Raw genomic sequence first — 24,896 nt, 5'->3', positions numbered from 1 at the left:
ATTTGGCGGCACCTCTGTGGGTGAAAGTTAAAAGAAGTGAGGAGGGAAAATTACAGTAAATTAAAGGTCACTTTACAGAGTAATTATAAAAGTGTTTCAGAAGATCACATTGAAAATAACAGTAAAAACATAGTCACTTTTATATATGATCCATATTTCTTTGGGCTTTTTTTTTTCTGTTAGCACATTGAGAACTCACTGTGTTCTTGCCTAACTAGAGATTCTTCAAAATAGATCTTCAGTTTATCCTGTCTTCAAAGGGCCACAGTCTCCATCTTAGAGCTGTTGCTTTTTTGTGACTTCACAGAATCACCTCTTAGAAGTTACTTCCTCATTGGATCACGTATGCTCTCGTTTGGTTATGTTTGTGTTTGTGTGCTTCCCCCATTGCACGGCACACTTCTTGATGGAAGGGACATGTGTGCTCTCGGCATGAAGAGGGTGCACAGTAAATGCCGAGTGCCCTCCTTCATGCATTTATTCACTAGCTAAAGGCAGCCTTCTCCGCACCCCTGCGGGCAAGCAGAGGTAGTCTGCTCAAAGGGTTTCTGGCTATTTCTGCAGCACCATCTCAGAAATCTTACAAATAAGGAGATGACTGTAGTGAAGGCTTCTGTCCCTTAGCCGGTCACAAATCAGAGGTCAGGCTCCATGGTAAGAAGAGTGCGTATCGTTGCCGTTGTTTTTTCTTGTACAGCCCTCCCTCTTACACCAAGGGCTAGATTTTTAGTTCACATTTGTTTTCTGCATTGTGATTACGCACTGCTCCTTCTACACGGTGTTGACAATCACAATGAAACTCTGGGAATCGCAAATTATACTAAAAATATAAAAAAGAGGCTTTGGGAGGAAAGACTTGATTTTTCTAGTCTGGCTGCACGATTACTAGAAAAATAAAAACTTTTCACTTAGGTGTTTTGTTTGTTTACAGGAAATACCTTTTAACTAAGCCTGCACACATCGAATCTGAGGATAGTGGGGTTTGCCAGTTGTATGTATTGAAGGAGGAGCCGCCCAGCACAGGGTTTGGAGTTACACCAGGTAAGCACTGTGTTCTTTGTATTTATGGCTGTGTGGGTGCATGCTCATGTACACACTGTCCTCTAGAACCATTTAACAGCAATAATATCAGCATATGTTAAATTTATACCAAGAGCAAACTTAGCCACTACACTGGAAATAGTTGATAAGAATCCACCGTCTTTTAAGATCTGTCTTTGAATTTTTTTAACTGACAAATCAGAATTTTTATATACATTTAGGTTCCAAGTCTATTTTAGGATAGCATTTTTCCTTTTTACATAGACCATCAGGCTTTCTACTTAATTCATCACAGTTTTGGGGAAGTAAATAGTACTTATGAAAAAACTCTAAAACATACCATTACCAACATGGATTGGGTCAGTTTCACGTCTTTTCTTCAGGGCTCTACTAATGATAATATTCATTGCTAATAAAATTTTAAATGCCATAAATACTTGAAATTACTTTGAGAAAATGCCTTGATAGTAAAACAAAACAAAACTGAGTTTTCTCAGACAGAGACATGAATGTAATTCAAACTGTTTTCTCCTTTTTAACTTGTGCTTTTCTGTTTGAGTTGGTGAGAATGAAATCTTATAAAAATTAATTCAAGGAGCATTTTAGCGGCATGTGGTACCTAATGTTTCTCTGACACTATTCAGAAACAGATTTCAGCATACCTCATAAAATTTCAAGTGAGCAGCTATCATCTGAGAATCTGAGTTCAGCTGTGGGACAAAAGATTGCCTCTCCTAACCGAATTCTCTCAGATGAGAACAGTTATGCTACAGTCGTTGTTGGTTTCCCAGATCTCATGGTAAGATCAGTTTTTTAACTTATTGAATAAATATTTTTTCTTAATTTAGTCTATAATATAAAGCCTATTTGAGGAGGTAATTAAAAATGCAATGATTTTCTGATAAACATTTCAGATCAACATTCTGTTTTCCAAATCAATCATTAAAAAATGTTTTACCTGAATAGTTTCATTGCCTTTTTAAAAAATATTTTTTTATTGATTTCAGAGAGGAAGGGAGAGAGAGATAGAAACATCAGTGATAAGAGAGAATCATTGGTCAGCTGCCTCCTGCACGCCCCCTACTGGGTATCAAGCCCATGTACCCTTGACTGGAATCAAACCAGGACCTTTCAGTCCCCAGGCCGACGCTCTAGCCATTGAGCCAAACCGGCTAGGGCTTCATTGCCTTTTTTAAATTAGCATTTAAAGTGTGATGCATGTAAATGCTTAACCCACTGAGAGTGATTTTAGATCATGTTATCCTAATGTGTGCTCATGTAATCTGCCAAGAGGAACAATTTGAGACTAATAAAAAAACATGTCTTCTAGACATTTTTTAAGTGAAATATGTCAGGATCTCATTACTGTAGATTAAAATTTTCAACACTGATAAACATCAATTCACTTTTCATTGACTTTGCTCTGATTTATCATAGCATTGGCAGCATCCAGATTATACTGTGAATGCTGATGGTATCAACTTAATTTGCTTTTGGATGGACCCTTCTGGTGTTATTTATTATTATCTATAAAGACAAGGCTGTTAGTAATTGGTTTTAGGTGAAACTAGGCACCATCTTCCCCTGATAATAACTTGGATAAATGGAACAAGTTGCCATCTAATAACCCTATATGTAGCTCCATGTGTTTTGATTAAACATTTAATTTTCATAATTTCCTTTGTAGCTTTTAGGTGGGATGATAGAATTATTTAAAGATGAAAATGTCAGTTCTGCTTGATAGTATACCAGTCTCACATACCTCAAAATTTTAATGTAATTAATGAATAAAGAGTACTTCAGGGTAAAAGACTTTTGAAATTCAAAACCCAATAGATAATATGTGGCTTAGAACTTTGCCCTATGTCTTCCTAATTATCAAGTAAAAAGCATTTGCTATGGTATTATATAACTGAAAATGAAACATGTTGTTGAAATACAGTATCTATAGCAGTTTTGATTGAATGAAAGAGATGTTTAATATGCTTTCTACAATGCTTGCTGCTATCAGTATAGAAAATACTGGAGCTATTTTTCTGAAGGTATAACTATTTAAAAATTGTATTCTGATTAAAGAAATTAGTATCAAACTATAATCCTATATAATAAAAGGCAAATATGCAAATCGACCGAACGGCAAAATGACTGATTGCTATGATGTGCACTGACCACCAGGGGGAAGATGCTCAACACAGGAGCTGCCCCCTGGCAATCAGTGTGCTCCCACAGGGGGAGCACCGCTCAGCCAGAAGCTGGGCTGATGGCTGGCAAGCACAGCGGCAGTGCGGGAGCCTCTCCCGCCTCCGCAGCAGCACTAAGGATGTCCAACTGCTGGCTTAAGCCCGCTCCCTATCTGTCGGACATCCCCCGAGGTCTCCCGGACTGCAAGAGGGCACAGGCCAGGCTGAGGGACCCCCCAAGTGCACGAATTTCATGCACTGGGCCTCTAGTGTTACTATAAAAAGGTTAGAAAGTACAAGTTGAATATAAGGCACTGTTCTTATTAACCTGTAGAAATTCCTTATAGCCTATAGGACTAGTGACCTTGTTAAATTAAAAGCGCTATCCTTGTCCTGACGGGTGTGTTCAGTGTTTAGAGTATTGGCTCTTGGACCAAAGGGTCACAGGTTCCATTCCCAATCAAGGGCAGGTTACCTGGGTTGCAGGTTTCATCCTGGTTGGGGCACATGCGGGAGGCAACCAGCTGATGTGTGACTCTCTCACATCTAAGCCTCTCTCTCTCACTCTATCTTTCTCTCTCTCCCTCTCACCCTCCTCCTTCCCTTCCTCCTTTCCCTCTCTCGAAAAATCAATGGAAAAAACATCTTCGGGTAAGGATTAACAAAATAAATATATATAAAAGCTGTATTCTTCACATTTAGTATGGTACCCATCACATAGATGTTCAATGAATTTTTGTTTAATGAAGGATTCATCAATTATGCAGCCTTTTAGCATTTTATACCAGTCATATTTTTTAGGCCTTAATGCAATAGTCAGGAACTTCTACAAGATTTTATAAATGAAGAAACAGAAACAGAGAGGCTGTATCCCCTAGGCTACAACGATTATGAGTAAGTCAGCTGGGATTTGAGCTCAGGCGTGATTGACCTGAAACCATAGCCTTTTTACTATAAGACAGTTCCTTTTCGCTTCTATGTGAATTTCTTTCAATTATTCATAAAACTGTCAACAAAGGGGTATGTTGCCTTTTATTAACTTTTTATAGCATTATCAGCGGCACCTAAATTATTATAAACTTATTAAAACTTTCTAACCTAATACCAAATATCTGCAAAAACCTACAGCAAATATCATCCTCAATAGTGAAACATTAAAAGCAGTTCTTTCAATATCAATAAGACAAAGATACCCACTGTCACCACTTCTATTAAACATCTCATATGTGATCTATTAAAAAATTAATAAATTAAATTTCATCAATGCTAAAAACTTAAGCTCTGTAAAAGACACTGTTAAGAGAGGAAAAGACCATCTACAGGCTGGGAGAAAATATTGGCAAATCACATTTCCAACAAAGGACTTGTATTAGGAATATATAAAGATTTATCAAAACTCAAGAGTAAGAAAACCAATAATCCAAAAAAAAAAAAAAATGGGTAAACACTGTCCCAGTGTGAGGTGTCAGAGGGTCAGAACCTGAGCAAGTGAAAAGGACATCTGTGGTGGGGAAGGAACCACTAGTGATGGCAGTCGGTCCAGACAGGAAGATGGTGTGTCCCCTTGAAGGGGCAACCTGATGTGGTGTGTGGGAGTCCAGATAAGGTGAGGAGGGCATTCAGGCATGAGCATAGCCCAGTGTGGGCTGTCGGGACCTTATGATAAGTAGACTTACCATGGTGATCCCTTTGTAAGGTAAAATAGGCATTGAGTCTCTGTGTTGTAAACCTGAAACTAATCCAATGTTGTATATCAACTACACTTTAATTTTTAAAAATACTGGTAATGTTCTATTCCTTATGCCAGTTAGTGGATGTGTTAGGTGTTTGTTTTATTTTTAAACTATATTGTTATATTTCATCCTTTTAGTTATAATTCATTTCAAGATAAAACATATGTTGTATAATCACACTTGTCTGAAAATTATGATTATTTGTGAAGCAGCTATCTCCTGTACCAAATTCAAAACGTTTAAGGAATAATTTTATTTTCTTATACTTGTGAAATGTAAGTTTACCACTGGTATCTGCATAGAGGGCTGTATTACCCAAGCTGTGGTGAATGTGGTTCATAGTACTTCAGTACCTTCATCTCTTTTTGGTGTTTTTTCAGTCTCCCAGTGAAGTTTATTCTTGGAAAAGGCCATCATCTTTGCATAAATCAAGGGTCACTGATACAGCATTCTATGGGGGGAAGAAGAAAAGTGGAACTCCAAAACAGAGCAATTGTGTGACTCTTGTGGATACAAATCAGATAGTCCGGATTTTGCCCCCAGGAGAAGTCCCTCTAAAAGATATCTACCCAAAAGGTAAGAAACTTACCACTTCCTAACTTAGCAAGGTAGTTAAAGGCAGTTTCCTTTTGGTAGGGATATTTAATTTATCATTATCATTGTATATGTATAAGTATAACTATAAGAGCGGTCTAGTAGTTTTAAAGACCTGTATGTACTCAGAAAGTTTTCACTCAACTTCCCACACTGTGTAGTTTTAGTCTTTGCTGTTAGAACTCATCTTAATTTGCATTACAATCTATAAAATAACTTTACTTAAAATATGTTGTCAAGGAGACTTTTAAAAATCACTAGAATATTAGACATAGATCTGACTTTTGTCTTAAACCAGAGATTTCAAATGGTGTGCCAAAGCACACGGGTGTGCTGCAAGAATTTTTAAAACATGAGATACCTGACTACTTAGTCAGGTCCACTGACATCTTTTCCCTTAGATTGTCAAATAAAAAATGATGCAGCCAACACAACAGCTGTCTGGTGTGAATGAATCAAAATTATACCTATTTTTTGTCAGATCTGCAAAAAATGTATTTCTTGGTGTGCCACAAAATTTTAGTAATTAGTTTATGTGTACCATGAGATGAAAAAGGTTGAAAATTGCTGGCTTAAACTCTTGTGATGAAAGGCCAGGGACTTATGCAGATGGATTCACTTATTAGTGCTCTCAAAAATCAACTTATATTTATAACTACACTAGAGGCCCGATGCTCAAAAATTTGTGCACTCGGGGGGGGGGGGGGGGGTCCCGAGGGCAAGAAGTAACTCTTTCTTCTTGCCCTCTGCTGTCTCTGCACATTATCTTCCCTTCGCCTGGCCCCTCTGCCCCTAATATGAAAATTGTCCCCTCAGGAGTTCAACTGGGAGACCGGGAGTTTGATCACTTGCTATGACAAGTGCTGATCACCAGGGGGCGGCACAGAACAAAGGAAGACCCCAGCAGGCAGCTGGGGAAGGGAGGCCCCAGCCAGCAGCTGGCAGCCCAGGAAGGCAGGCCCCAGCCAGCAGCTGGCAGCTGGCAGACCGGGAAGGCAGGCCTCAGCCCTGATCGCCAGCCAGGCCTAGGGACCCTACCCGTGCACAAATTTCGTGCACCGTGCCTCTAGTCCTATCTAATAAAAGAGTAATAAGCAAATTGACCATCACTCCAACACACAAGATGGCTGCCCCCATGTGGTCAAAGATGGCTGCCCCCATTTGGACACAAGATGGCCACCACAAGATGGCCAGCAGGGGAGGGCAGTTGTGGGCGATCAGGCCAGCAGGGGAGGGCAGTTGGGAGGGATCAGGCCTGCAAGGGAGGGCAGTTGGGGGTGATCAAGCCTGGAGAGGAGGGCAGTTAGGGGTGACCAGGCTGGCAGAGGAGGGCAGTTGGGGGCAACCGGGCCTGCAGGGGAGGGCAGTTAGGGGTGACCAGGCCTGCAGGGGAGGGCAGTTAGGGGCAAACAGGCTGACAGGGGAGCAGTTAGGCATCAATCAGGCTGGCAGGGGAGTGGTTAGGGGGTGATCACGCTGGCAGGCAGAAGCAGTTAGGGGCAATCAGGAAGGCAGGCAGGCGAGCAGTTGGGAGCCAGCAGTCCTGGATTGTGAGAGGGATGCCTGACTGCCCGTTTAGGCCCGATCCCACCAGGATCGGGCCTAAACGGGAAGTCGGACATCCCTCGAGGGGTCCCAGATTGGAGAGGGTGCAGGCTGGGCTGAGGGACACACACCCCCGTGCACGAATTTTGTGCACCGGGCCTCTAGTATAATCATAATAATATAAGCACTGGATATTAATCTAACAAACATTTTCATATAAATATATTGAGAGTGGGAAAAACAAGGTTGGGCAGGGAAGGGGTGTTTGAAAAAGAGTTAAACTCTCATTTTCCATGGTGGGAAGTCAAAAGATGATCCCTAAAACTAAACCATCATAAAACTAAGCCATAAGGAGGAAGGTGAATACCAAAGAAACAGCATAAAAGTTGACCATGTCTCTGGAAGCAGGAAACGAGAGATGAGAGGAATAAAGGGGCTGACTGCTTTTTCTTTTGTCATGTGACTCCTTAATCTATGCTCATGTAGGTCTCTGATGAAAATTCAGTTTTTTTAAGTAAATAGAATCCAACCATCTGACTAGTTAGAAACTAATACATATCAGCTTTTTATTAAGGAAATCAATAGAAACTATGAAGGCTACTCTCCTGGTGGCTTAATGATGGTACAACTTTTGTTTAATGCAGACGAGGAGAGATTATTGCTTTCTTCCAGTTGTTTTTCTTCTAGCTAAGTGTTAGCTTCTTTTTAGTCACAGGCCTCCCCTCTTTAAACACAAAATAATGACTCTTGATTGAAAGTAGTATGCTGTTTTTTGAACTTTTAGTAAATTCAAAGATTTGGTATCAGCATGATTGCAGGATATACAAAATTGTTAACTAGTAGTTGACAAATGTACATCAAATTACATTGCTAGGAGTAAATTTTTGATGTAATTTCATCTTCCCTCTGAAAATGTTCTTGATGCCTTTGCCTGACAGTTTATACCTCCTCCTAACCTTGGCACTGTGCATGTAAGCTGTCCCCACTCTTCAGGGGAACGATGCCGTGAACACTACAGTACTGACTTCCCTTCATCATTAGTAAACTAATCCACAAATATAGTTTATACCTACCTTTGAAATCCACCTGGATTATAAATATAATGGAACTTTATTGAGCCCTCATCCTCTTGACAGTGTTGGAACATTTAAAATGGATAGACAAGGATTTGGCCAAGTTGGGAGGGAGATCTGACCACGGTTTTTTACTTCCTTAATGTAATCATATGTTCTGAGCTGATTTATTTTCAAATCAGTAAACATCAATTCTGACTAGTTTTCAAAGTGCTTACAATTATCACCACCACTGCCACCACCTTTAGTATTTTTTGAAATACTTTATAGCCACAAATTGCTTTTTCTAATAGTGAAAATGTTTTTTAGCAGCAAGAGTAAAATTCTTGCTTTCTCTTCTTTAAATAGAGGTAATCATTATTGAACTTTCTCATCCTCTTTATGCCATGAAATTAATTTGCACAGTGAAAGAAAAGAAAAATGTAGAAAAAAGATAATTTAAAGTAAATTGGCTTACTTTGCTTTCACGGGCAGTTTATAAGTGCTAATGGCAGTAGCTTAACTTAATACTAATAGTTATGAAAATAGTTCCTGTTAGCGGCAAGCCAAAAAGCTAGGCAGCTCGATCCATCCCAACTGCTTCAATAATTGGTCATTTTTGGCAAAGAGCCTGGGTCTATAAATAATTCAATCTACTTCAGCGAGGTCTTAGCAGCAGGAACTGTCAAAAATGATATATGATGCAAAACTTTATCCAAGATTGACCTTATATCCCAGGCAACATTTCCAATGCAGGCAGTGCCTGACTTAGTTAGGATAAGCATGTTCATTTTGTACAAACGGCCATCTGGGGACAGCCAATCCAGCTGGGAGGTCAGATCACCATAGTAACTCTCCCTTCTTGCCCTCTGCTGTCTCTGCACATTATCTTCCCTTCGCCTGGCCCCTCTGCCCCTGGCACGGCTCCTTGCCTAGCTCTGCAGCTCACACCTGGCCCCAGGCCTGTGATTCCCACCCTGGAACTCTTTCCACGTCCTTAAGGGCTGTGTTTGTGATTTTTGTTTTCTGTTTTTCAAAAAATAACTTTTCTCTTTATGCTGGGGGTTCCTCACCTCTTTATTCTCTGTCCCCAGTGCTCTGCATTATGTCTGGTACTAAGTAAGCTCAACCATGTTCGTTGAATATGTAAGAGAGATTTTGAGTTTTTCAGGTGGCCCTACTCAAAAACCTTCAACTGCAAATATGATATAAAATAACCATATTTCTTATTTTTTGTAAACTACATGTGATAAATTCAGTGTGGACATTTTTGATGTATCATTCTAATTAAAATTTATAAGATTAGATGTACAGAAATCTTTAAAAGTATGGGTTCTGTGTAGGGGAAGTTGTAGTAGCCCAGATTTTGTAAAATGGGGCTATTTTTTAAACTGTTGTTGCCGTAGGGCCAGCTCAAGTAGGAGCTGTGGGGAGTGGTAGACAGATCATAGATTTGAGCCAGAAAAGCATGCATTTGAAAGCCATCTCCATTACTCTACACAGCTACATAGCTTCAAGCAAACCACCACATGATTGTATTACTTCTATAAGCTTCAGCTTCCTCATCTCTCAAACAAGAATCCTAAGGGTTCTGCTTCAAGCTATTGATAACTTCATTCCACTTTAAATAGGATTTGTGCTTTTGTTGTTATTGTTGTTCCTATACTGGTATCATGTAGTAATTTAATACTTTGTTCATGTCATGACCATTTGCAGATGTTACCCCTCCACAAACATCTGGTTATATAGAAGTCACTGATCTTCAATCAAAAAAACTCCGATATATCCCTATTCCCAGGTAATCCATTTCCACTTTTGTTCTTAGCTTCTATGTTAGATTAAAAGAAAAAAGAGTGACTTTTTTAACAAGTACTTTGAATAAATGTGTGCTTTCTGCTTCCTTAAATAGAAAGCTCTTTTTTTTTCAGCTACAGTTGGTTTATATCTTGCTGTTCTTCTGCATGCCTTACTGCAATTTTAATTTTCATTTTGGAAAAATGTTCAAATGTTACATAGGTAAAAATCTATCAGCCTTGTAGTCTTCATTTCTCTTTTATTGATATGTCCTAATGATAAATTTTTTTTGTATCTGAAACAGCATTTTTGGTATTATAGAAATTTTCATACTTATTAATTTAATGTTAGTTTTCTGAGGTAAATGTATTCAAACTATCAAAGTAATTTAAATATCATTTGGTTGATATTGTTTTAAAATATGTTATTGCACAGTAGTGACGGCCACATTGTGGTCCAAGGATTTCAGAGATTTGGGATGAAACTCAGTGCCAGTCAGTGCTTTTATTATTGTCCAGGGATGGAAGCAAAGCATTCACACTAGCTACACTGAGGCTATGAAAGGAAAGGCTGATGCTCGGTGTCTGAACACAGAGGTCCTTGCCAGTAGCCCATCCCTCTCTGGAAGCCTCCAGCCATGCGCGCCTTCAACCTGATCGTGTACCTGCGTTGGTCTGACATCCCCTCCTCACATACACTCCCTCACAGGCGACTGAGCCTTCACAACACTCTGGTTAAAACATCACTTGGAATCCTAAGCGGAGAAGCCCAGAAAGCCTTCCAGTGTCACAGGAAGACCAGGGACACTGGAACTTGTCAGTGACCTAAAGTATCACCAGATCCCCCTTTTAGCCCCTTCTCCAACTCCCAGAAGAAAATAGCTCAGCGTGACAGTACAGATTACTCAGAAACACAGTTTCCTTTACCCTTTAGTCAGGTTCAAGAAATATGAATAATGAAAACATATCCAAAGTAATAGATTTACTTATTCCAACATATATAAGTATACCTTCTTGTGTCCGTTTAATGGAAAATGGCTTTTAGTCATTTGGGAAAGGTCTTTATTCCATATTAATTATATGCTTATTAAAATATACTATTAGTGCAAGTTACAAAAGGAAAGAACTTATTTTACATTTAAAGCATTAAATGATGTTTTTATTATTTGTCTTAATTTCTGCCTCATTAGCCCTAGCTTTTTATTTCTGTGTTTTTCTCTTTTAACTTTCTCTATAACCTATATGTTATACCTGTTATAGAAAGAACATCTGGAGAGCATTTGTATATATAACCAGTGCCAGCTGGTCACCATAATTCATTTAGAGCTGCTCTGTTCGGTAGAAATATATAATGTGACCCACATATGTAATTTTATACTCCTTAGTAAGCACATTAAAAAAGTAAAAAGAAGTGAAATTAACATTTTATTTGACACAATGTATATTAAATATTATCATTTTGACATATATTCAATATAAAAATTTAATGAGGTAATTTACATTTCTTACTTTCTCCAAGTCTTTGGTATCTAGTGTGTAGTTTACACTTACAAAACATCTAAATGTGGACTTGCCACATTTTAAGTGCCATGTGATTCTGTCCGTTCATTGTCAGTATATCTGAGTTCCTCTTGAGATTAACTGTTGTCATATTTTGGCATATATATAATCCAAGGGAACAACCCATTTGGATTTCAGTTTTGTTGCTCAGTACTTAAATTGAGCATTCTGCTAGATATCAGGAATTTTTCATTTGATGGCTAACCTCAAATAATAAAAAATACAGTAAAATTATATGTAACTGCAAGACCAAAATGAATATATCACATTTGCCTTCAGTAAAATTTGAGTATTGTTTCTCAAATTTTTACATTATTTGCATTTGTAAAATGACACTCCCTAGCCTTTGTATGTGGGTGTATGTAAATCTAGGTTTCACTCTACTGTAATTCTATATTTTTCTTAAAGAACTTGTTATATATAAGGGGAACGTGTATTATTATTTTTAAAGGTGAAGAGATTCGCCCTAACCAGTTTGGCTCAGTACATAGAGCGTCGGCCTGCGGACTGAAAGGTCCCAGGTTCGATTCCGGTCAAGGGCATGTACCTTGGTTGCAGGCACATCCCCAGTAGGAGGTGTGCAGGAGGCAGCTGATCGATGAGTCTCTCTCATCGATGTTTCTAACTCTCTCTCCCTCTCTCTTCCTCTCTGTAAAAAATCAATAAAATATATTTAAAAAGAAAAAAAAGGTGAAGAGATTATAGACCTGGTGTACAAATTGTTGTAGAAAAGTAATTTCTTCTGCACTTTTTATTGACATGTTGAAGAAATTGCCATGTAAATTTCCAGCTTCATGGAAATTTAAATATGCAAGCAGTAGATACAGTGCTCATTAGACGCACACATCTTGAGTGCTCTTAGAAGAGTTTCAAACATAGTTTCACATGGATACATTTCATTATTCTTAAATAGCCATTTACTTCACCATCTGTACCTACTAATTTATTTCCTAAAGTAAATATTTTTTTGGAGAGCACAATAAGTTATATCCTGTATTATATCAAATGTTACTTTCTCTGAGTCCTTCTAACACTGCAAAGTAGTTCTGAAACACTTGTTCCCATCCTACTGTTATCATTCTCTTCATATAAACATTTTCTAAGACTTCTGCATTCCAGAATAGCTGGCTGTGTTACACTGTGTTTAAAATCTACAAGGCAGACCGAAAAGAAAAGTCAAAGTAGTCTTGGTTTATTTTTGGTATATTATAAGAATTTCTCTAATACATAGTGGTTTTGTGGTTTTCCCAGATCAACAATGATAGTTTATGTTTTTATTATATAGAATATATCAGATGTTTTTAGAGAACCAAACTGGTAATTAGAATTTCTAATGTATGTATTTTACATAGAAGAGCTATATAGATAATAAAGGGAGTATGTATGCAATTGACACTTACAGGCAAAAGTTGAATTCCTAGAAATGACTGTATGTGTATCAGAAATATAAAATAAAGGAAATGTATATGTATGAAATATATAATACAACTAATATATAAATTCTTTATTATAAATCCTTACAATTTTCTAAGTTAGAAAAAGCAAAATACAAAGGAAGTTAAAATATAAACAAAACATCAGTTTCAGCACTGACCTTAGGCTGCATGTTTGTGAAATATGAGTTTGTTTAGAGTTTCTTTCTTTCTGACAATGAAGACTAATGTCATCTGGGGTCCATAAATACAGAAAAAAAAAAGTAAATAACCAGTAACTAAATGTATTTTTTTTTTACTCACAGATGGATCTGGTGATACCTTTTAATGTGGTTATTATTAGAATTCTTTATAGCAAGTTTAATGCACCTAAATCAGGTTAAACTAACTTCATTACCTAGATTACCAATTGCTTGAATACTGTGATTTCTTTTTCAGATCAGAATTTCTCTCCCCGTATACCACGTGGATATCTACTATTTCAGACACAGATGCGCTGCTAGCTGAGTGGGGCAGAGGTGGTGTTGTTACTGTTGATATGGGAGGTCACATCAGGCTTTGGGAAACTGGACTTGAACATCTGCAGCGCTCACTCATGGAATGGAGAAACATGATTGGACAAGATGACAGACATATGCAGGTACCACCTGAATTATCTTACCTCTGAAGGGTGCATATTCAGGTATAAATTGAGTTCATGAATATGCACCCTTAAGTGGTAAAACTCTAGTTGTGAAAACTTCTAGCCCAACGACTCAAATATAGTTGCTTTAATGGCTAAAATAAATATCAGATCCAGAAAAGGGCAAATCTTATCCATCTAGATAGTGAAAAAGTAAAAATGTGCCTTTTTCTCTGACAGTGCTTAAATATACAGGTTCCTCATAGCACTGCATGTGAATACAATCAACTTTTATATTTTAACCTTAAGCATTAATCATTTTCCAGCACCACTTTTGCATCTCTTCTCACGTGTACTATCATCGTTGTCAGCATCTCCACTTGAGATACTGAGGATCTAAAATGCAGCGCATTTTACAAGGTCAAAACCTTTAGACTAGAGAAGATAAACAAAACTATACATCTAATAGAGATGTGTTTTTACCAAGTTCCTTATTTTCAGACTAGAGGCCCGGTGCACGAATTTGTGTATGGTGGGGTCCGTTGGTCTGGCTAGCAATTGGGGCAGTCTTGCCCAGTTGGGGGGGAGGGACCGTGGGAAGTTGGCCGGCCATGGGAGGTTGGCTGTGGGAGCACACTGACCACCAGGGGGCAGCTCCTGCGTTGAGCGTCTGCCCCCTGGTGGTCAATGCACGTCATAGCGACTGTCATTCAGTCGACCAGTCTTAATGGTCGCTTAGGCTTTTATATAATACTAGAGGCCAGGTGCACAAAATTCGTGCATGGGGCAGGGGTGTCCCTCAGCCCAGCCTGCACCCTCTCCAATCTGGGACCCCTCAAGGGACCCCTCAAGGACTGCTGGCTCCCAACTGCTCGCCTGCCTGCTTTCCTGATTGCCCCTAACCGCTTCTGCCTGCCAGCCTGATCACCCCCTAACCACTCCCCTGCCAGCCTGATAGATGCCTAATTGCTCTCCTGCCAGCCTGTTTGCCCCTAACTGCCTTCCCCTGCAGGCCTGGTCCCCCCCAACTGCTCTCCCTGGCAGGCCTGGGTTCCCCCCAACTGCCCTTCCCTGCAGGCCCAGTCACCCCCAACTTCTCTCCTCTGCCGGCCTGGTCACCCCTAATTGCCCTTCCCTTCAGGCTTGATCGCCCCCAACTGCCCTCCCTTGCCGGCCTGGTCCCTCCCAACTGCCCTCCCCTGCTGGCCTGATCGCCCACAACTGCCCTCCCTTGCAGGCCTGGTCCCTCCCAACTGCGCTCCCCTGCTGGCCCTCTTGTGGCAGCCATCTTGTGTCCACAGGGGGGCAGGATCTTTGACCACATAGGGGCAGCCATCTTGTGTGTTGGAGTGATGGTCAATTTGCATATTACTCTTTTATTAGATAGGATAGAGGCCTGGTGCACGAGTGGGGGCCAGCTGGTTTGCCCTGAAGGGTGTCCCGGATCAGGGTGGGGGTTCCCTTGGGGTGTGGGGTGGCCTGGGCGAGGGGCCTGTGGTGGTTTGCAGGCCAGCCATGCCCCCCGGTGACCCAAGCAGAGGCCCTGGTATCTGGGATTTATTTATCTTCTATAACTGAAACTTTGTAGCCTGGAGCTGAGCCAAACCTCCTGCTTGCTCCATGGCCGCAGCCATTTTTGTTGGGATTTAATGTATCTTCTATAATTGAAACTTTGTAGCCTTGAGTGGAGGACTGGGCAGGCCAGGGTGTGCGGAAAGCTTGGCTTCCTCCATTGCCAGGGGCAACTCAAGCCTCCTGCTCTCTCCAGCTCTGTGGCTGCCACCATTTTTGTTGGGATTTATTTATCTTCTATAATTGAAACTTTGTAGCCTTGAGTGGAGGCTTGGGCCTGCCAGGGTGTGCGGAAAGCTTGGCTTCCTCCGTTGCTGGGGAAACCCAAGCCTCCTGCTCGCTCCATAGCCGCAGCCATCTTGGTTGGGGTTAATTTGTATATTTGCTCCTGATTGGCTGGTGGGCGTGGCTTGATGGTGTAGCGGAGTGATGGTTAATTTGCATATTACTCTTTTATTAGATAGGACTAGAGGCCCGATGCACGAAATTTGTGCAAGGGGCTCGGCCCTTGCACCCCCGTCTGCCTTGGCCCTCGCAGCCCTGGCTTCGTCTGTAATGTTGTCCGGAGAGTTGTTCCGCTGTTCGGCCAATTTGCATATTACACTTTTATTATTATAGATAGATAATGCAAGTTTAGCAGTTAGAATAAGTAGACCAAACCCTACACTGGAAAGGTGTATGGGAACAGGTGTCCAAAGCGAGAGGAAACCCCAAGACTCCAAAAATGACTCAGTCATCACCTAATCTAGCTGCTGTCTGGAACTAATGTGAACAATGAGGAAGCCTGTGTACCCATAAATACTAAAGCATATCATAAAAGCATTTATTTATAATTTATTTATTTTAATCTTCAGAAGAAAACTTCCTTGTTTACATTTCATTTTTATCCATTAAAAAGAAAGGTAGGTTTCTGCCAGCTGTGTTGCTCTGCAAAGAGCCAATTACCGAGATAAGAAATTTCCACAAACTATTTTATTGATACCTGATTAATAATTACTGTTTTATGTGATCATTTTTGTGATTTCCTTAAAGGAGAAACACATATATTTGTGAATGAATAATACATAGTTCCCTTATATTCTTAATTGCTGAAAGTAACATTTTGAAAATCACAAACCAGTATAAGCAAGCAACCTCAAATCCTTTTGGCATGGTATTCATATATTATTTTAATTAAGCTAAAACAAATGTATAGCTCTAAAATAAATATGTCATTAAATGCAATGGATTTATCACAGCAACAGACTGAATGTTGGTCACTATCCATAACAATAATTAGAAAAGTAATTAACTGTGGTTCTTTTTTATTATTATCCTAAATATTAATTCCTTCACCCTTTGAATTAAGCTCCTATTTTCATTACAGTGATTGATACCTAATAGTAAATACTATTGTATTTGAATCTTTTATTTTTAATTTCTCATGTGTTACAGACATCTAAGGTCGTGTTTTTCCTATGGTCAGCATTTGTGGCCTATTAAGTTTATCATTTACAACAGACCTTTAAAAGGACTTTTACTCATGATTTCAGTAACTGGTGTCGACTACTACAAAAATTAACCCCTCTTTGTGTTCAGCTGTGTAGCTTTTCTCTTCCCAGTGTCTTTCCTGACTCTGTTGTGCATCTTAGCATTCTCAGCTCCTAACATAATGATTCATACACAACAGGAAATTAATAGGTTTGTTTATGTTCACATTCATATATACTAAATTACACTGGTCATTAAAGCTATTTGACAACAAATGGAATTATTTTAAACTGTCACAAATTATTTATTTGCTTTTATGTAACTGAATACTGAATAGGTATTTATTGACTATATATGATTATTAAGTTAGAAATAAACAATTATAGTACCTAACATCTCAAAAATAAAATATTTGGCATTATACAGGGCAATATTTGATCTTTCCCAAGCCAACTATTTTCCAGGAAATATATAACTATGCTTCCAGTTCAATGTTCAGCTGTCACAGAAATAAGACTTATTCAGTAATAAAGTTACATAATTCAGAATTAAATTGTAGTTCCATTTGGAAAACTAGAATAGATGTTATCTAACATTCTCCTTCCATCTCTGATGTTCCTTGATCCATCTTGGTTCATATTGAAAATGTATACTTATGTACAGATTCAAACTGAGAAACAAATTGTCTTTATGTCTAAACAGATGGGATTCATTGTCCAAATAGTCTGCCGTTGTTTTAATTTTTGGTTATGTCTCTCCTCTTCCTTCTCATCGCTTGGTAAACAATGAGACAGCATATTTAATTGCTCTTATTTAAACCAGTTCATGTTATTATTTACAAGAAGTTTACACAACTAACTCTAAATACGAATTATCCCGGGAGCAACAGTAATAACAAGTAAAAATTTGTCTTTTACAGTTCTCCTCCTGTTCAGTCCTTCAAGCTCTTCCTCATTTATGGATACTTTATTCAACATGGGTCTGCTTCTGATTTAGGAGCTTGATTAGAAGTATTGAGAGAAGACTAGGTTCTCCACAATATACACATCACTTGTTGACTGCCAGCAGCTTCCCTTGTTCCTGGCAGAGTAACCAGATCTCCATCTAGTGGCCAAAGGACTTACTTTACAGTATAAAAATTAAAAGGCCAGGTTTGTTCTCCAGTAGTTTGAGGCAGCCCAGGCTGGTGTGGGAGGTTTACACACCCCTGCTTGGGTGGTTCCTGTTAGTCCTGCGATGCTCTTTAGGTCAGCAGTGAAGGCCAGGCAAATAACCTCCCATGCCATCCACCACTGTTGACCCCCATCTTTCCCTAATTCCTTTGCCTAGTGTCAAAAGAACTGTTATATTTAGATAAACTAAGCCAGTCGTGTGCGTTATCTCCATCCTTTATGTTTTTGCTACATTTCAGGCTTCCAGAGTAAATAGCTCGGAAGCCACTATTGCTTTGAATTTTTGTTTTGTTTAATGAATTCATTTTTAGTTGTTTTAACGAGTGCAACGTGCAAGAGAGTATATATTAAGCCCTGCATATACAGTGTGTTCATTAATTTTACATGCTTTGATAGGAACATGCGTTTTTCTTATAGTCAGCAACTATAACAACAAACTCAAAGCATCACTGTAACTGTCATCCTAAGAGCCCATTATTAAGAATCAATTTTTATTCCTTTTATACTCCATGCTTACAGAAGCCTGGGTTCATTGTAAGCCAAAATTCTTCTGACTACACTTCATAGCATTCTTTATAAGGCGTACTTTTTACATATTTTTATTTAGTTTTGGATTCTTCCCAAGAAGGCTGTTAATAGCTACACCACAGTTTTCCTCAGAAATCAAGACCTCTTCTCTAAAAGGCTCTTGGTGGCTCTTCTTGTGGCAGCAAAAAGGCTGAAAGGTTGTGGCTTTCAAATGTTGTTTTCTAATTACAGTAAACTAATCAGAAACTAAGTGTTTTATATGTTGCTGGTAGAATCTCTTTGAGGCCTCTGAATAGTACCATGTACTTAAAAATGGGTGAAGCCATCTGACACAAACACTGTGGGACTGGAACTTACCCTTTATTGTGTGCCTGGCACACAACAGACACAGTGGATATTTGAAAATCAAGAGAAACGTAGAGAAAATACATGGAAAAGATAGCTTTCTATTAAGCACAACTCATCCTTTCCCCATTTCAAAGAAAATATTCTGGGAGTATGAGTAAATGTAGCTTGCTGTACTTAGGTAGCTAAGCCTGGCCTTTTCTATAACCACTAGTTCAACAGTTAGGAATTTTTAAGGCTTACTTTCAGCTTTGGAAACCACTGGATTACTTAATTGGTACTCTATTAGTAAATTTAGGTTTTCGCCGTATAAGCTGTTATCTTCAGATCCTCTGTGGAGGTTTGAAATTCTTTGTTCTTTTTAAGGAGCATAGTCCACTTTTGTACATTATTCACTGCTCTCGTTAGTAACTGAAAATACTTAACAGTCTGATTCAGTGTATCAATGTTATAGAATAATACATATTTTGTAGAGCTTTTATATGCACATATGCCTTTGGAAATCATCCTTGGCCCAGAAAGGCAATGCTTTTTATAAAATTTTTTGTAATTTCCCACCATATCTCCTAGCAATGTGTCAGTAGAACTGGTTTTCAGAAGATGGTCTAGCTGTTTGTCTATATAGTAACCCTTGGGCAGTGCCTCTAAGAATTTTCCCATTGTTTGTTCCTATTAGAGAAATCCCAGCCATAGAAGTTCACTTTGATTCTAATTTTAGGTCAGCAGTACCTGACCAAAGCGAAAGATCCCCTGGAGAACATGATACCCAATGGTGTGCTGATGAACTAGCTCCCTGGGGTGAGGTGGGGCAGTTTATAATATTTATCCTTTTCCATGGTGTACATGTTTCCTCCATGGCTGATTTCAAGCTACCAAGTTAGCAGTCTGCTCCCAAAATTCCTGAATATCTAGCCATCATTTCTCAAGCTGGCTCCAGCATGCTACTGGCCTGGTTAAGCCTGTAGCACCCCAGGGAGAATTATGACAGTTACCTAACTGCAAGGCCTTCTAGGCATACGGCAATGGAAATGTAGATAAGGAGCGAGAGAGAAGCAAAAGAAGAGGAGAAAGGGGTATTGAGGACGCAGATAAGATGGAATACCATGTTGCCTTTGGGAAATGTTGAAACTTGGCAGTTATCCTACTTATCAATTGGCAATGTTCTTCTTGAACCAGAAATTTGGTTTGAGTAAAGGATTAGAGAGAAGTCTGCCCTCTAGTAGGACGACACTCATGGGTTCGTGCACAGGGGCCACCTTTCTTCTAAACACTGTATTTCAGAAGGAAACCGCTAGTTGGTTTTTACATTCCTCCAAACGTATTGCTTCCATTGGATCACAGCTTTATCAGTAATTGCTAAATATATCTAAAAATCAAATCACCTTCTTAAGATAAGCAAGTCAAGAAGTGTATGATTTTGAAGTATAAGGAAAACAACTTAATTCTACATTGTATCAATTGTAAATTGAGATGTCAAATGCAGTGATTATGTTGAGTCAATGGCTATAGAATTTTTATGGCTCTGAGCTCATAATTTATATACTCAGGTAAAGTCAACACATCACAGTGGCAGGAGAAATAAAACCTTGCTGTTATATTTATAGATAGAATTGTAATTTTATTCATGGGCCATATAGCCTATCGTTTAAGCGCCTAAAGTTTGAAGTGGTTAAATCTGGGTTCAAATCCATGTTCTACTTTGTCTGTGATCTTTGCCAATTACTTGTTCTTTCTACACTTCCCTTTTAATTATAATATAAAGATAAGATCGTCATGCCTTACAAAGTTATTGTAAGAATGAAATACATTAATGTCTGGCACAGAGTAAGTACTTAGTAAACAAACAAAAACTTAGAAAAAAGTTAAAAACATGAAATTCAGCTAATATTAGACTACAGATTTCTTTAATGCTTACATGGAAACAAAGCCAAATTAAAATGAAGCCCTGTTATGCAAACACCTAATATTACATTATGACCCAATGAGTTACATAATTCATAATCTATCCTAGTGTTAAATTTGTGACATTTGTTTATAATCCTGTTTGGAAAAACTTTTGTTAGGCCCCAAAAAGGAATTGAAAAAACGGTCTGTACCTAAATCTGTCAGCTTGAAGAAAAGCAGGAAATCAATGATAGGACAATTGTCAACAGAGGATTATAGTGTCTAGCCTTATTTAAAAGAAAAATTAGAACAGGACCAAAAAACACACAGCAAAATATACATCATCGTTAGCCTGAATCCTGAGAACAGTTAAGAACAAGTCAAATTTGGAGCCATCATTCTTAGTTTTTCTGTATAACATTTCTGTTTCTCTTTATAAAATTCTAAAAATATTTCTCTTTTTATTTTCTACTAGAGGCCCGGTGCACGAATTCGTGCACCAGTGGGGTCCCTTGGCCTGGCCTGCGGGATCGGGCCAAAACTGGCTCTCTGACATCCCCCAAGGGTTCCCGGATTGCGAGACGGTGCAGGCCAGGCTGAGGGACCCCACCGGTGCATGATCAGGGCCAGGGAGGGACACGGGAAGTTGGCCAGCTGGAGAGGGAACGTGGGAGGGCTCCAGGGGGTGTCTGGCCCATCTCACTCAGTCCCAATTGGCTGGACCCCAGAAGCAAGCTAACCTACTGGTCGGAGCATCTGCCCCCTGGTGGTCAGTGCACGTCATAGCCATGGCTGAGCGGCCTTAGCATATCATTAGCATATTATGCTTTGATTGGTCGAATAGCCAACCGAATGACTGGACACTTAGCATATTAAGCTTTTATTATATAGGATTTCCTTTCAAGGTCAGGCCACCGGTACTATCTCTAACCTCTCTCTTTGAATAGTTTCACCCATCTATTCATTTAATTTCCATCTTTGAGCACTCAGTATCCTATATAATAAAAAGCTAATATGCAAATCAACCGAACGGAGGAACGACCGTCGCTATGTCACGCATTGACCATCAGGGGGCAGACACTCAATGAAGGAGCTGCCCCTTGGTGGTCAGTGCGCTTCCACAGGAGCCTCTCCCGCCTCCACAGCGGCGCTAAGGATGTCTGACTGACGGCTTAGGGAGTAGGCCTAAGCCGTCAGTCAGACATCCCCCAAGGGCTTCCAGACTGCAAGAGGGTGCAAGCCAGGCTGAGGGACCCCTGCCCCCTTGATTGTACAAATTTCATGCACCGGGCCTCTAGTTGTGAGAATAAAAAAATAAATAAGGTACAGGTGCAAACCCAGGGAAGAGTCCAGTAGAGCTACAACCAAATAAATTATGGTGCAGTGTGGTGAAGAAAGGTATAAAAGTATGATTAAAAGATCAGAGGCACAGAATAACAACTCTATCTTTGGAAGTGGTTCCAAGATGAATTAATACCTGAACCCAGTTTTCAAGAAAGGAGGTAGATACTCCTGACAAACCAAATACATGTGAATGATATTACTTCTTATCAAAATCCCAGTAAAAGAATGATAAAGGATAAAAAAAGGTACAAGGACAGAGAACTGGAGGCGTAACAACGCAGGGTAGCAAGCAACACTTGGGAGAATGGAAAAAAGCTGGGTGGGTGGTAACTGAGTTAATGACTGGAAAGAGCTAAAACCCATTTCTGCAGAGGGGAAAGCCAACAAGACTCAAGCTAATTTACTCTGCCAAAGCCCAGAGCATAGGACTTGAAGACCCCATGTACCTTTGAAGGTTGGAGTGCAGGTGGCACTCAAAATTGGAAGATTGGTGGAAAGTCTGCATAGAGGCCTTTTAGACATCCAGGTCTTCTCCTCTATCTTAATGCCCCTGGGCGACTGGCTCTCCTCTACCCTTATAAAAGGCAGGAGCAGTGATGGAGATCTGCACAGTTTAGGGCAGGAGTGAGATCACATAGACAACAAAAAGATAAAGTAAAAGTCTGCATCCATATTTATAACCCTTGAGCAGGAGATTGGAAAAATCCTTTTTAGAAACTGACATGCCCAAGAGAAAAAGCCTTTCTTTTTATTTTTTATAATTTTCTTTCATTTGATTGTTGAATTTATTGGGAGTAATATTGGTTAATACAATTATATAGGCTTCAGGGGTACAAATCAAGTCTTCTTCCATACCCATTTATCAAACCCTTTTACCCTCTCCTAACTCCTCCCACCCCCCTTTCTTTCTGCTAACCACCATACTGTTGCCTATCTCTGAGGGTTTTGAGGATTTGAGAGTTTTATTTGCTTAACCCCTTCACCTTTTTCACCCAGGCCCCCAACCTTCTCCCCTCTGACAACTGTCAGTCTGTTCTCTGTATCTATGATTTGGCCACATGAAGGGAAGGCTCTGCACCTGTCAGGTATGTGAGGGAAAAATTTTCTTTGTCCTAGAGACACACGATTTATGTCTGTCCCAAATTCTGCCAGGAGCCCAATCTCAGCATGGTGGGGTCACTGGGAGTCAGGATGGGGGAGGTGCCAGTTAGGCTGAGGAAAAGTTGGGGGGCGAGGATTGGAACCATCCCAGAACCACACAAATCATTCACTGATACCCCTGTGTCTGCCCAGACCTCTACATCCTGGCCCAGGCAACTGACTCCTCAGCAGCATGAATGCTGTGCAGGGTGAGTTAACAAGGAGTCCAGAATTTGGAGTTATTGTTTTCCCCCAGGCTGATTCTGTAAGAGGGGCAAGCTCCACCCAAGAAAGATGGCATCTGTGATGCAGTAGAGTGAGTGACTCAGCACAAGGGATCCTGGTGGTTGTCCCCTCAGCTTTCACTCCAAAGTCACAAACCCCGTCTCTCCTCGCGTGACTCTGCTGAGCCCTCTCTTCACTGGAGCTCAGGATGAGTGGCTGCAAATGAGATTCTGTGTGTTGGCCCTTTAAGAGGGTGCCTGTGTCTCTAGCAGACTCCTTTCTCTCCCTGGCTGACAGAATCCCCGCTGATTTTCATAGCCAGGTGTTATGTGAGTGTCTCTTCCTGGCTCTGGTGCCCTGGGCTGGGGAGCCTGATGAAAACCTGAAACCCCACATTCTTCGGGGGGGGGGGGGGGGATCTTTTCAGAGGAGATATCCCTCCAGAATCTCAGCTGCTGCCTATGGGAGCAGGGCAAACCCTTTTCATGTCTCCTCACTCTCTACTTCTCTGTACTTCTTCTAGAAAGCCTTGGTTATAAGACTTCTCTTCAGCTAGTCTTCAAATTGATTGCTCTTTGTTTTAGTTATAATTCCAGTTTGGTCCTGGAAGGCAAATGTAGCTTCCATCTACTCCACTGCTACCTTGGATCTCTTCTTCTTCTTCTTTTTTTTTTAAACAATTGCAAGTTTTTTGTTGTTGTTTTTAAATATATATTTATTGATTTCAGAGAGGAAGGAAGAGGGAGAGAGAGATAGAAACATCAATGATGAGAGGGAATCATTGATTGGCTGCGTCCCGCACACTCCCCACTGGGGATCGAGCCCACAACCCGGGCATGTGCCCTTGACAGGAATCGAACCTGGGACCCTTTAGACCATAGGTCGACGCTCTATCCATTAAGCCAAACTGGCTAGGGCCTTGGATCTCTTCTTGAGAAAAGCTTTTCTGACACTGACATGTGGAGGTTCCTACAGAGTAACCTTACAGTAACACCCACTTGTTAACAAGCCTTGCCTTTATGCAAAAAAAAGTTTTCAGTTCTTTTTTTAATGCCTTAATCTTAAATATTAATAGATAGCCTATATAAAAGATACAAATCAAAAAAAGAGAGAAAATAGAGATGATGCAGACAGCAGAACATTTCTCAAAGTGACAATTGATGTTCTCAGAAGGTAACAGAAAAATATTATGTTCACAAAACAAAAACAGGGTATTATTTTAACATAGGCACCTTCAAAGAACAAGAAAGACTTCTTAGAAATTAAAAAATGATTGCAGAAATAAGTTTAATAGAAAGGGAACTCACCTATAAGACAGCTTGTGGCTCAGTTTGTTGAGGATTATCCCATGCACCAAAAGGTCGCTGATTCAATTCCTGATCAGGGCACATGCCCAGGTTGGGGGCTTTATCCCCAGTACAGGGCATGCAGGAGGCAACCAATCAATGTTTCTCTTACATCTATGTTTCCCTCTCATTCTCTCCCTCTTCCTTCCTCTCTCTAAAATAAATTTTTTAAAACATGTTTAAAAATAGAAAAGATAAGAAAGTCTTGTCTGATAATAAGAATTCCAGAAAGAAAAAACAAAAGGGTAGGCGATGACCCAAAAAGTAATTTAAAAAAATTTCAATGAATTAAAAAACAGGTGTTGGATGTAACAAAT

General features: G+C 39.8%; 1 protein-coding gene across 2 annotated transcripts in view; it reads left to right on the top strand.

The window, feature by feature from the left end:
• VWA8 (von Willebrand factor A domain containing 8) overlaps window positions 1-24,896 on the top strand; it is a 400,056-nt gene that overhangs the window by 272,259 nt on the left and 102,901 nt on the right. For both annotated transcript variants that reach the window (XM_079778511.1, XM_079778510.1), the window contains 5 exons: window positions 932-1,041; window positions 1,686-1,840; window positions 5,335-5,530; window positions 9,862-9,943; window positions 13,370-13,571. In XM_079778511.1, the coding sequence (XP_079634637.1) occupies window positions 932-1,041; window positions 1,686-1,840; window positions 5,335-5,530; window positions 9,862-9,943; window positions 13,370-13,571 (745 nt within the window). The remainder of the gene's footprint in view (window positions 1-931; window positions 1,042-1,685; window positions 1,841-5,334; window positions 5,531-9,861; window positions 9,944-13,369; window positions 13,572-24,896) is intronic.

Source organism: Cnephaeus nilssonii, assembly GCF_951640355.1.
Source record: "Cnephaeus nilssonii genome assembly, chromosome: 8".
Taxonomy (NCBI): Eukaryota; Metazoa; Chordata; class Mammalia; order Chiroptera; family Vespertilionidae; genus Cnephaeus; species Cnephaeus nilssonii.
Note: the sequence above shows the minus strand (reverse complement) of the source record. Positions and strands in the feature narration are given on the sequence as shown.